Source organism: Mercenaria mercenaria, chromosome 15 (genome assembly GCF_021730395.1).
Source record: "Mercenaria mercenaria strain notata chromosome 15, MADL_Memer_1, whole genome shotgun sequence".
NCBI lineage: Eukaryota > Metazoa > Mollusca > Bivalvia > Venerida > Veneridae > Mercenaria > Mercenaria mercenaria.
Genome location: NC_069375.1, coordinates 14,161,304 through 14,173,643, shown reverse-complemented (window position 1 = coordinate 14,173,643; position 12,340 = coordinate 14,161,304). Strand labels below are relative to the sequence as shown.

Sequence of the window (12,340 nt, the reverse complement as noted above, 5' to 3'; positions counted from 1 at the left end):
CTCCATCAAGGATTTTGGCTGAATTATGGCCCTTTTTGACTTAGAAATCTTGGTTAATATTTCGTACCAGTTCATTTTTTGACAAAGTCTTTTGAGATAAAGCTTTGAAACTTTCAACACCTGTTTGCCATCACCATGTCCAGTTATAGGCAAGAGTACATAACTCCATCAAAGATCTTGGCTGAATTATGGCCCCTTTTGACTTAGAAATCTTGGTTAAGTTTTTTGTACCAGTTCATATTTTTTGTAAAGTGTTTGACATATGGCTTTGAAACTTTTGTCACTTGTTTAGTATAATAGTCTCTATCTGTAGGAAAGAGAACATAACTCTGTCATCTATTTTGGCTGAATTTTGTCCCTTTTTGGACTTTGAAATTGGTTCTGTTTTCATACAAGCCCATGTTTTGTCAAAACTATTTGACATATGGCTTTTAAACTTTGAACACTTGTTTATCATTATGATTTCCATCTGTAGGCAAGAGTACATAACTATTTTGACTGAATTATGGCCCTTTTTGGACTTTGAAATTGGCTCATATATTGCCATTTAGTGCAAGACTTACCGGAATCAAAGTAATACAAGAACATTGTTTGTCTAATCTATTTATTTCTTTTGTCTGAATATCCGTGGAAATATTTTGACCCCATTCTTCAATCAGTTCTTCGAATAGTCGAGCGCGCTGTCATGAGACAGCTCTTGTTATTAATTATAATTATGGTGTCTGCTACAGTATATCCTGTTGTAAGAATAACAAATTGAAAAAAAATTGGAGTCATAAATAAAATTAACCTGTAGCCGCTTTTTTGTCAAAGTTTCTATTTCAATTACCATATTATATTTGCTATTTGCTGTAGTATTTTTACAATTTATATGTTTTGCAAGGCTAAAAGTAAATTGAGGAGAGGTGAACATGCAAGTTTAAATTTTGATTTGTTACGTAACTATTCAAAGAAAAGTAAGAGATACTGCACGTGCCCATGTGTCTGTCCTCATCCTGATTTGGTTAAGTTCTGTATGTAAGCTGGCATCTATGTAATCATTTGTTGGAATGCATTAAAACTTCACACACCTGTTCACTGTGATGGACTGACTTGCATCGCAGAGCTTCAGTATCTTCCTTTACAAAGTTATGGCCTTTTTTATTAGCCCTTGAAATGGGACATATAATGCTGCAGGTTTACAGCAGCCACTAAAGTTGTATGCCCTCTAACTTCAGCTGTTCTTATCCAATGTTCGGCAAACTTGGTTAGAATGTTAACAGGCATAATGTTCAGGCCAGATTAGATAACCAGCTAGATTATCTTTGTGGCTCTGGAATTATGGCCCTTGAGTAACTCTAAATTGGGAAAAATTACAGTGTCTGCAGTCTAAACTGAGTAGGTCTTATCTAATTGTCACCAAACTGTCATGTGTTTATGGGCATAATATCTCGACAAAGTTTGATAACATCCAGATTGTCCCAGCTGCCCTTGAATTACTCAGAATTGCAAATATTGATAGTGTCTGCTCTCTAACTCCAAGTGTTCACCAAACTTAGTCACAATTTATATTGGCGTAATATCTGGGCCTAGATTGATAGACATTTGAACCAACCAAGTCTTTATGAAGTTATTGCCCTTGAATTACGTAAAAGTGCAAAAATTGAAAGTGTCCGCTTAATAACTTATGCAGTTCCTATCCAATGTTCACCAAACTTAGTCAAAATGTTAATTGGCAAGTTATCTTAGCTAAGTTTGAAAACCAGCCAGATAGTCTTTTGCACTCTAAAGTTATCATCAGTTATGGCCCTAGAATTAGTTGAACTTGAGAAAATTGACAACTTGTCTGTTCATTAATTCAGTACAGTATTTTAAAAGTGAAAAGTAGGCTGCTGTGACTGGCATATTTTGTGTCAGTGTACCACTCTTGGTACATTCAGCAGTATTTTTGGTGTAATCAGTTATCTCATTAGGCATCATGACGGGAGAGTTCTATGTCACCAAGCTGTTGCCTCTTTGTTTTTATATAGTTTTTGAACCGTCTGTCTGTCTGTCGGTCTGTCCGCATTTTTCGTGTCCGGTCCATATCTTTGTCATTGATGGATGGATTTTCAAATAACTTGGCATGAATGTGTACCACAGTAAGACGACATGTCATGCGCAAGACCCAGGTCCGTAGCTCAAAGGTCAAGGTCACACTTAGACATTAAGGGATAGTGCATTGATGGGCGTGTCCGGTCCATATCTTTTGTCATCGATGGATGGATTTTCAAGTAACTTGGCATGAATGTGTACTTCAGTAAGCTGACATGTCGCGTGCAAGACCCAGGTCAGTAGCTCAAAGGTCAAGGTCACACTTAGACATTAAGGGATAGTGCATTGATGGGTGTGTCCGGTCCATATCTTTGTCATCGATAGATGGATTTTCAAATAACTTGGCATGAATGTGTACCACAGTAAGACGACGTGTCGCGCGCAAGACCCAGGTCAGTAGCTCAAAGGTCAAGGTCACACTTAGACATTAAGGGATAGTGCATTGATGGGCGTGTCCGGTCCATATCTTTGTCATCGATGGATGGATTTTCAAATAACTTGGCTTGAATGTGTACCACAGTAAGACGACGCGTCGCGCGCAAGACGCAGGTCCGTAGCTCAAAGGTCAAGGTCACACTTAGATGTTAAAGGTCATTTTTCATGATAGTGCATTGATGGGCGTGTCCGGTCCATATCTTTGTCATTCATGCATGGATTTTTAGCCCACCATCATCAGATGGTGGGCTATTAAAATCACTCTGCGTCCGTGGTCCGTCCGTCCGTCATTCCGTCCGTCCGTCCGTTAACAATTTCTCGTTATCGCATCTCCTCAGAAACTACCAGGGGGATTTTGACCAAACTTTGTCAGAATCATGTATTGGTACCCTAGTTGTGTCCCCCGGAAAATCAGACTGGTTCAACAATTTATGAGTGAGTTATGGCCCTTTGTTTATTTCTATAATTTACATAGATTTATATAGGGAAAAACTTTGAAAACCTTCTTGTCCAAAACCACAGAGCCTAGGGCTTTGATATTTGGTATGAAGCATTATCTAGTGGTCCTCTACCAAGATGATTCAAATTATTTCTCTGGGGTCAAATATGGCCCCGCCCTGGAGGTCACATGGTTTATATAGACTTATATAGGGAAAAACTTTGAAAAACCTCTTGTCCAAAACCACAGGGCCTAGGGCTTTGATATTTTGTATGTGACATCATCTAGTGGTCTTCAACTAAGATCGTTCAAATTATACCCCTAGGGTCAAATATGGCCCCACCCTGGGGGTCATATGGTTTACATAGACTTATATAGGGAAAAACTTTGAAAATCTTCTTGTCCAAACCACAAAGCCTAGGGCTTTGATACTTGTAATGTAGCATCATCTAGTGGTTCTCTACCAAGTTTGTTCAAATTATCCTCTAGGGTCAAATATGGCCCCGCCCCGTGGGTCACATGGTTCAAATAGACTTATATAGGGAAAAGCTTTTAAAATCTTCTTGTCAATAACTACAACATTCAAATTTGGACCACATGTATATTTTTGAGTGGCAAGATGAACCTTGACATGAGTTGACCTTGATTTTGACCTAGTGACCTACTTTCACATTTCTGTAGCTACAACCTTCAAATTTGGACCACATGCATAGTTTTGTGCACTTGAAAAAACTTTGACCTTGATTTTGACCTAGTGACCTACTTTCACATTTTTGAAGGTACAGGTATCAAATTTGGACCATATGCATAGTTCCGTGTTTCAAAATGAAATTTGACATTGATTTTGACCTAGTGACCTACTTTCACATTTTTGAAGGTACAGTCTTCAAATTTGGACCACATGCATAGTTTTGTGTTCCGAAATTAAATTTGACCTTGATTTTGACCCAGTGACCTACTTTCTCATTTCTCAAGCTACAGCCTTCAAATTTGGACCACATGCATGGTTTTATGTACCGAAACAAACTTTGACCTTTACATTGACCTAGTGACCTACTTTCACATTTTTGAAGGTACAAGCTTCAAATTTGGACCACATGCATAGTTCTGTATTCTGAAATAAAACTTGACCTTGATTTTGACCTAGTGACCTACTTTCACATTTCTCAAGCTACAGCCTTCAAATTTGGACCACATGCATATTTTTGTGTACGGAAATGAACTTTGACCTTAAGATTGACCTAGTGACCTACTTTCACATTTCTGTAGCTACAGGCCTCAAATTTAGACCACTTGCGTAGGATTGTGTACCGAAACAAACTTTGACCCTGACATTGACCTAGTGACCTACTTTCACATTTTTGAAGGTACAGGCTTCAGATTTGGACCACATGCATAGATTTGTGTTCTGAAGTGAAATTTGACCCTTGATTTTGACCTAGTGACCTACTTACACATTTCTCAAGCTAAGCCTTCAAATTCGGACCACTTGCATAGTTTTGTGTACCGAATTAAACTTTGACCTTAAGATTGATCTAGTGACCTACTTTCACATTTCTCGAGCTACAGCTTTCGAGTTTGGACCACATGCACAGTGTTGTGTACGGAAATGAAATTTGACCTTGAGCTAGTCAGTAAGTCTTGAAATTTGGAACACTCAAAAATGGCACTTGGTGGGCGCCAAGATCACTCTGTGATCTCTTGTAAAATAACTACGCATGAATGTGTGACACAGTAAGACGACGTGTCGCGTGCAAGAACCAGTCTGTAGGTCAAAGGTCCTAAACTCTAACATCGGCCATAACTATTCATTTAAAGTGCCATCGGGGGCATGTGTCATCCTATGGAGACAGCTCTTGTTGTCTGTGTTTTTATCATTTTAACCTTATTAGCCCACCATCATCAGATGGTGGGCTATTAAAATCACTCTGCGTCCGTGGTCCGTCCGTCCGTCATTCCGTCCGTCCGTCTGTCCGTTAACAGTTTCTCGTTATCGCATCTCCTCAGAGACTACTGGGGGGATTTTGACCAAACTTTGTCAGAATGATGTATTGGTACCCTAGTTGTGTCCCCCTGAAAATCAGACTGGTTCAACAATTTATGAGTGAGTTATGGCCCTTTGTTTATTTCTATAATTTACATAGATTTATATAGGGAAAAACTTTGAAAACCTTCTTGTCCAAAACCACAGAGCCTGGGGCTTTGATATTTGGTATGAAGTATTATCTAGTGGTCCTCTACCAAGATGATTCAAATTATTTCTCTGGGGTCAAATATGGCCCCGCCCTGGGGGTCACATGGTTTATATAGACTTGTATAGAGAAAAACTTTGAAAAACCTCTTGTCCAAAACTACAGGGCCTAGGGCTTTGATATTTTGTATGTGACATCATCTAGTGGTCTTCAACTAAGATTAATCAAATTATACCCCTAGGATCAAATATGGCCCCACCCTGGGGGTCATATGGTTTACATAGACTTATATAGGGAAAAACTTTGAAAATCTTCTTGTCAAACCACAAAGCCTAGGGCTTTGATACTTGTAATGTAGCAACATCTAGTGGTTCTCTACCAAGTTTGTTCGAATTATCCCCCTAGGGTCAAATATGGCCCCGCCCCGGGGGTCTCATGGTTCATATAGACTTATATAGGGAAAAGCTTTTAAAATCTTCTTGTCAATAACTACAACATTCAAATTTGGACATGTATATTTTTGAGTGGCAAGATGAACCTTGACATGAGTTGACCTTGATTTTGACCTAGTGACCTACCTTCACATTTCTGTAGCTACAGCCTTCAGATTTGGACCACATGCATAGTTTTGTGCACTTGAAAAAACTTTGACCTTGATTTTGACCTAGTGACCTACTTTCACATTTTTGAAGGTACAGGTATCAAATTTGGACCATATGCATAGTTCCGTGTTTCAAAATGAAATTTGACATTGATTTTGACCTAGTGACCTACTTTCACACTTCTCAAGCTACAGTCTTCAAATTTCGACCACATGCAGTTTTGTGTACCGAAATGAACTTTGACCTTAAGATTGACCTAGTGACCTACTTTCACATTTCTGTAGCTACAGGCTTCAAATTTAGACCACATGCATAGGATTGTGTACCGAAACAAACTTTGACCTTGACATTGACCTAGTGACCTACTTTCACATTTTTGAAGGTACAGGCTTCAGATTTGGACCACATGCATAGATTTGTGTTCTGAAGTGAAATTTGACCCTTGATTTTGACCTAGTGACCTACTTACACATTTCTCAAGCTAAGCCTTCAAATTTGGACCACTTGCATAGTTTTGTGTACCAAATTAAACTTTGACCTTAAGATTGATCTAGTGACCTACTTTCACATTTCTCAAGCTACAGCTTTTGAATTTGGACCACATGCACAGTGTTGTGTACGAAAATGAAATTTGACCTTGAGCTAGTCAGTAAGTCTTGAAATTTGGAACACTCCAAAATGGCACATTGGTGGGCGCCAAGATCACTCTGATCTCTTGTTTTAAGTATAAAAACTTTTGATAGTCAAGCATTGCTGTTGTCCGACAGCTCTTGTTAGTTTATTCTTGCATTGTATTACATGTAATTTGTTTCTCCTACCTGTGAATGGTTCACTTTGATTTATTTCCAGGATAGAGATGTACAAGAAGGAGCTGATATTCTCATGGTAAAACCAGGGATGGCCTATCTTGATGTTGTAAAATCTGTGAAAACAAAGGTAAGTGTCTTTACACAACTTGTACCAGAGCTACGATGATAATGTCTCTCCACAATTTGGAGTTAGCATTGTTTTTGATCCAAAGGTCTGTTTGTTTGTCTGTAAAATAGTGTCTGCTCCATATCTTATTACCCACCTAAAAGATTTTCATGCCACCCTGTGGAAAAGAGGAGGTACATGTATATTGTTTTACTTCTTGTTAGCCTGTCAGTCAGGTCAATATGCAGTTAAATAGAGGACACATGGGCCTACTATGGTCATATTTGATAGGACGTTTGCAGCATGCATAGCCAGGGGTTGGTGGATGACCTCTATTTTGGGTCAATAGACGAGTGTCTGTAGTCAGTTGGTTAGCCTGTTGTTTTGGGGTTTGTGGTAGTAGACCTAAGGTTAAAGTAATATTGACCTCAAGACTGACAATGTTTTGTATGCTTTGGCCTACAGGCTTCACACTTTATATGGTAATTACATATAGCCAGTAGATGACTCTATTTTTTATACGCCCAAAGAGAAGTATTATCTTATAACCCCGGTCTTTGTCTGTCCGTCCGCTCTGTAACTCTTGAAGTCCTTGAATGATTTCGAAGAAACTAGACACAAGTGTTCACCACATTGAGATGACTTGCAGAGCGCATGTTTTGGATGGCTCACTTCAAGATCAAGGTCACACTTAGGGGTCAAAGGTCATTCGTGTCTGCTCTGTAACTCTTTAACTGCCTAAGGGATTTCGAAGAAACTTGACACAAATGTTCACCACATCGAGTTGACATGCAGAGTGTATGTTCTGTATGACTTGCCTCAAGGTCAAGGTCACACTTGGGGGCCAAAAGTCATATGAATTTGTTTCTTGTCCACTCTTAACTCTTGACTGGCTTGGAGGATTTTAAAGAAACTTGGCACAAATGTTCACCTCATCAAATTGACATGCCCATCGACGTGCAGGGCACATGTTTCGAAAGGCTTGCTTTAAGGTCAAGGTCACACTTAGGAGTCAAAGGCCATACCTGAACTTCTTGAAGGATTTCAAAGAAACTTGACACAAATGTTCACCACATAGAGACAACATGCAGAGCGCATGTTCTGGATGGCTCACTTCAAGGTCAAGGTCACACTGAGGGGTCAAAGGTCATATGTCTATGTTTCGTGTCCGTTCTGTAACTCTTGAACTGCTTGAAGGATTTTAAAGAAACTTGGCAAAAATGCTCACCACATCGAGACAATGTGCAGAGCACATGTTTTGGATGGCTCGCTTCAAGGTCATGGTCACACTTAGGGGTCAAAGGTCATACCTTCAGGCGTATATTGCTCTGCATTGCGGTGCTCTTGTTTCAATTTGGTGAGGAATGGTGGAAGAGCCTGTTAGGAGGGGGAAAATCCCGGTCAAAACAACTAAATTTAGGGAAAAATAACACTGTAATAAAAACAATATTTTTCATACATATGTTTGACAATGTTATATGCTAAATACAAAAAGTGATAATGAGATATTTTGACATTACAGTACCCTACACATCCAATGGCAATCTACCAAGTTTCAGGAGAATATGCTATGTTGTACCATGGTGCTAAGGCAGGAGCATTCAACCTACAGACGACATTGCTAGAAGTTCTTGCAAGTATGAGAAGAGCGGGTAAGTTCTGCTTTCTATAGCAGCCAATCGTTGACATGTTTCAATGGGAGTTTGAAGTTTCATTGAACAGTATAACAGAATGTTTGACTTGACATAATAATAATATTAATGATAATTTTAATGACAGTTACTGGTCTGAATATTTGAGGTAAGGCAGAAAAGCAACCCTGTCTTCCCTGTGCGCTCCACCTTGTGGGAATTTTTCAAAACTGAAAAAAAATCTACATGAATTGGGCGCTGAGTGACTCTGTGTTGTCTAGAACTAGACGTCAGTAGTGTGTATGCTTCACCAGCCAGTTGTTTAAATAGATAAATTGGAAAGATATCTTAGTTTATCATGTGGACAATTTGGAATTATAGCGCATGTAATGTGTGAGGTTTTAGGTGAAAAACAACCACTGTTGCATTAAAAACCTTACAAACTGTACTTAATTCATTGTATGATAATTTTATGAAATATGTATTTTCTTAGAGTCTGTTAATTTTTTCTAATTGGTTGAAATATGAATTATTGAAAAGTATTTCAATGTGACGATTCACCTATTTGATATGTTATTTTGCTTGCAGGTGCTGATATCATTATATCATACTACACACCACAGTTATTAGACTGGTTATCAGCAAAGTGAGCTGCCATGTATAGACTGTGACTGTGTGCCTTTGTTATTGTTTCATCCATCCAGCGACACTGATGGTCCCATACTGTACATTTTATTTCAATGGGAAAAAGATCAGAACATCAAAATCAGCTGAAATTATAATGGCCTTCCTGTTTTATTTTTTTTTATTCATTTTTTCTTCTCAAACTTTAGAGCAATCAGATCTTATGAAAAAGGTTACCTCAAAATGATGCTTTTAGTTAGTTTTAATGAAGAATTGTTACTGAATTTACACAGAACTTCTCTCTTGAGGTAATTCATTTCAAATTGTCATTTATTTATCTTGGCTGTACATAAATGTTTGGCAAGTGTGCATGTGCAACTGGCTCATGTTGTTAATTTCAGATTACATTCTTTATGTTAAAATGCTACAGAAGGTAGCCAATATTGTTCAAGAAAATTAGTCAGTTTTTTCCAAACTTGAAGTGACTAAGTCTGCTTCAGTAGAAAATGTTCCTTAATTTTACTGAGATGCCTGGTTTCTCAAGTATAGAGCTGAAGAAACAATCGCTTACAATATACGGACTTACTTTGTCAATTGAACAGGGCGTAAATTGTTCAAAATTGAATTTAGTTCTTGTGTAACTTTGTGACAATTTAGCAGTCAGGAATATGTTTAATACAGATATGTGTATGTGTAAATTATGTACATGTAGTGATGGTCTATATAAATTCAGGGTGATTTAAAGTATAGTTTAAGTGCCAAATCATGTCTTTATATCCTGTAAATCATTGACATATATAAATGGCATTTACCTAATTTGTTCTTCAGAGTATGTTACTGTTTGAATAAAGAGATGTGCTACCAAATTAAAGTCAAATTTTTCAAAATTAAACATGTTGCTTTCTTCATTTCATATATGTATGAAATTATAAATCAAAAGTAAAATCGAAGTGATTCAATGTCAGAATAATAGGTAGTATTCATTTAGAAAACCCTGTGTTAGTCTGTAAATATTTAGAGTATTGTGTAAATATTTAGAAAAGTTCTTCTGTGTAACATTAGTTACACACTAAACTTTTAAATTAATGTGAAATGACAAATGACAGTTAATTAGCTATACTAATTGCATTTTCATGAATTGTCAGCTGATTTAATACTGATATTTTGTATTGAGTTTTGTTTTTTTAGCCATTGTTATACATGTATATATTTAAACTTAAACATATGAAGGCATGCCCCTTTAATACACACTATAGCAAATCAGAGTGCTGTAGAGTCCAATTAGACAAGTAGTTTATATTTTCAAAAAGTGTTGTTTTGTCATCAAGCCTTTTTGTGATAGAAATAAAATAAAAAATTTCAGTGCACTTTCAAAAATTTTGAAGCTGAAATTTAAAATTCACTCACATTGAGCATGTTGGGTCTTTTGACTTAGACTTTTCATGACTATGAGTATTTAATGTAGCACATGTACATTTTCTACATAATATTGATTTGAAAGCAATTTTGTCTCCTGCTTTTTTGTATGCAGACTGTCAGTAAAATAATAAAGTAAGAATAGATTCCATGGTAACATTGAGACTTTCAGACTTCATGGTGTTCACTCGGTACTGTGCTGTACTTTCATGATAAAATTGTTTATAAAAAAGTTTTACTCCATGACAATAAAAATACACTGTGTATTATTGTTCTTTTACATTTACTTTTACATTTTAAACTTCTGTTACTCAGATGTAGTATTTTTGTAATATCTAATATATCTAACAAGAGTAAATATTCTCTGTGCTGTTTATTCTTTGGTCATAGAAGTAAGCTTAACTTTGTATCTTTAAAGAAACAATTTTTGTTTTACACGATGAGAAGAAAAAAGTATGGAGAATTATAACGTACTTGAATGTAAATTGCTTGACCTAATATGGGACATTTACCTTTAAAAGGTTTACCCAACTTCTAATGCTATTTCCTTGAAGAGAATATTTTATATTCCTGAAATATTCCAGTTATTGGATAAGTTGTTAATAACTGAATATATTATATATTATATTGTTGTTATATAATCAGAGTTTATTTTCATGTCTAGCAAATATTACAATGGCATCTATCCAAATTAGCTTACTGTAAAAGCACATATTTTCGCTGGGTCAGAATTTCGCGAATTTTAAATTTTGAGTATGTCCGCGAGGTTTGATATTCGCAAATCGTAAAAATGGTATCATACTTGAATTTGAATTATACCAGAAGTGAATATTTACACAAGAATTAACTTTAGCGACTTGTAGAGCCTCATAAATATAGCGAAAGTTAAACCCTTGCGAAAATTCTGCTTTTACTGTAGATTTAGCCAGAGGAAATCATGATGATTATCTTGAGTTCAGGCACTTTTTGATGAAACAAGATACGACCATGTTTGTAAAACATATTACAAAAACTCTTTATTCCTGAAGTCACTGGCTAGGACTATCATGTGAAACAGTAGAATTTTATCTTTACCTTTTATGGATTTACATTTATTTATGATTGTTAAATGTATCCATAGACATTTCAGTAGTTTATAAACATCTGACATTTTGCTGTTATAGGGAGAAAAGGCAAAAAACTGTTTATTTTTGTCTTGCTGTCATACCTCAAAGGACATCATTAATGTTTATCATATTTCAGGTTGTTGAGCAGCACCTTAGGGTGTAAATTCCAAGTTTTAAAATTGTGTTGTTATAACTTATCACACAGGAAACATATGAAACTGCCGTCTAAAGTATTTACATTTAAACTATTGATAATTTCATTGCATTTCAATCATTTACTTAGTCAAAGTTTTTGGGGGAGTAGGGGAGTATTTTTATGGACAGTGTTAAGAAGATTGAATAATTCTGAATACAAATTGCAGTTTATGGACTATGATGTAGATTCAGCTTTGTACCTTTTATTTAAAATCATGCTATGCATATGAATTGTTAAGATATTATTTTTAACAAAATGGTTTAAAATATAATATTATGTAGTATGATATGAACTGATATGTCACCAGAATATATTTGTTTGGCGAAAGTTTTTAAAAGTAATTTAGAATTTTGACAACTATTTTGTAAATGGGTGCCATTCCTTATAATAAGCTGTAGTTATATGTTAAGTGATTTTAAATCTGATTAAACTTTAAAACAATACTGTAGTTGTTTTCTTTGATATACAGGGTTTCCTTGACCTAGAGGTTTGGGAGTGTCTACTAACTACCAGATAGCAAGGTCTGCATTATAAAAGTTTCCAGGGGTCTCCGTGGCCGAGTGGTCAAGGTTGCTGACTTCGAATCACTTGCCCCTCACTTATATGGATTCGAGCCTTAATTGAGGCGTTGAATTCGTAAGGTAAGAAAGCCATTCAGCTGGCTTACGTAAGATCGGTGGTTCTATCCAGGCGCCCGCTCGTTATGAAATA

The 12,340-nt window shown here is 36.5% G+C and overlaps 1 protein-coding gene across 1 annotated transcript in view; it reads left to right on the top strand.

Moving 5' to 3' along the window:
* The window catches only part of LOC123547513 (delta-aminolevulinic acid dehydratase-like), a 28,746-nt gene extending 16,674 nt beyond the window's left edge, over positions 1-12,072 (top strand). The window contains exons 7-9 of the mRNA XM_045334684.2: positions 6,591-6,677; positions 8,179-8,308; positions 8,876-12,072. Coding sequence (XP_045190619.2) covers positions 6,591-6,677; positions 8,179-8,308; positions 8,876-8,937 — 279 coding nt within the window. The 3' untranslated portion in view covers positions 8,938-12,072. The remainder of the gene's footprint in view (positions 1-6,590; positions 6,678-8,178; positions 8,309-8,875) is intronic.
* Positions 12,073-12,340: the final 268 nt, after the last annotated feature.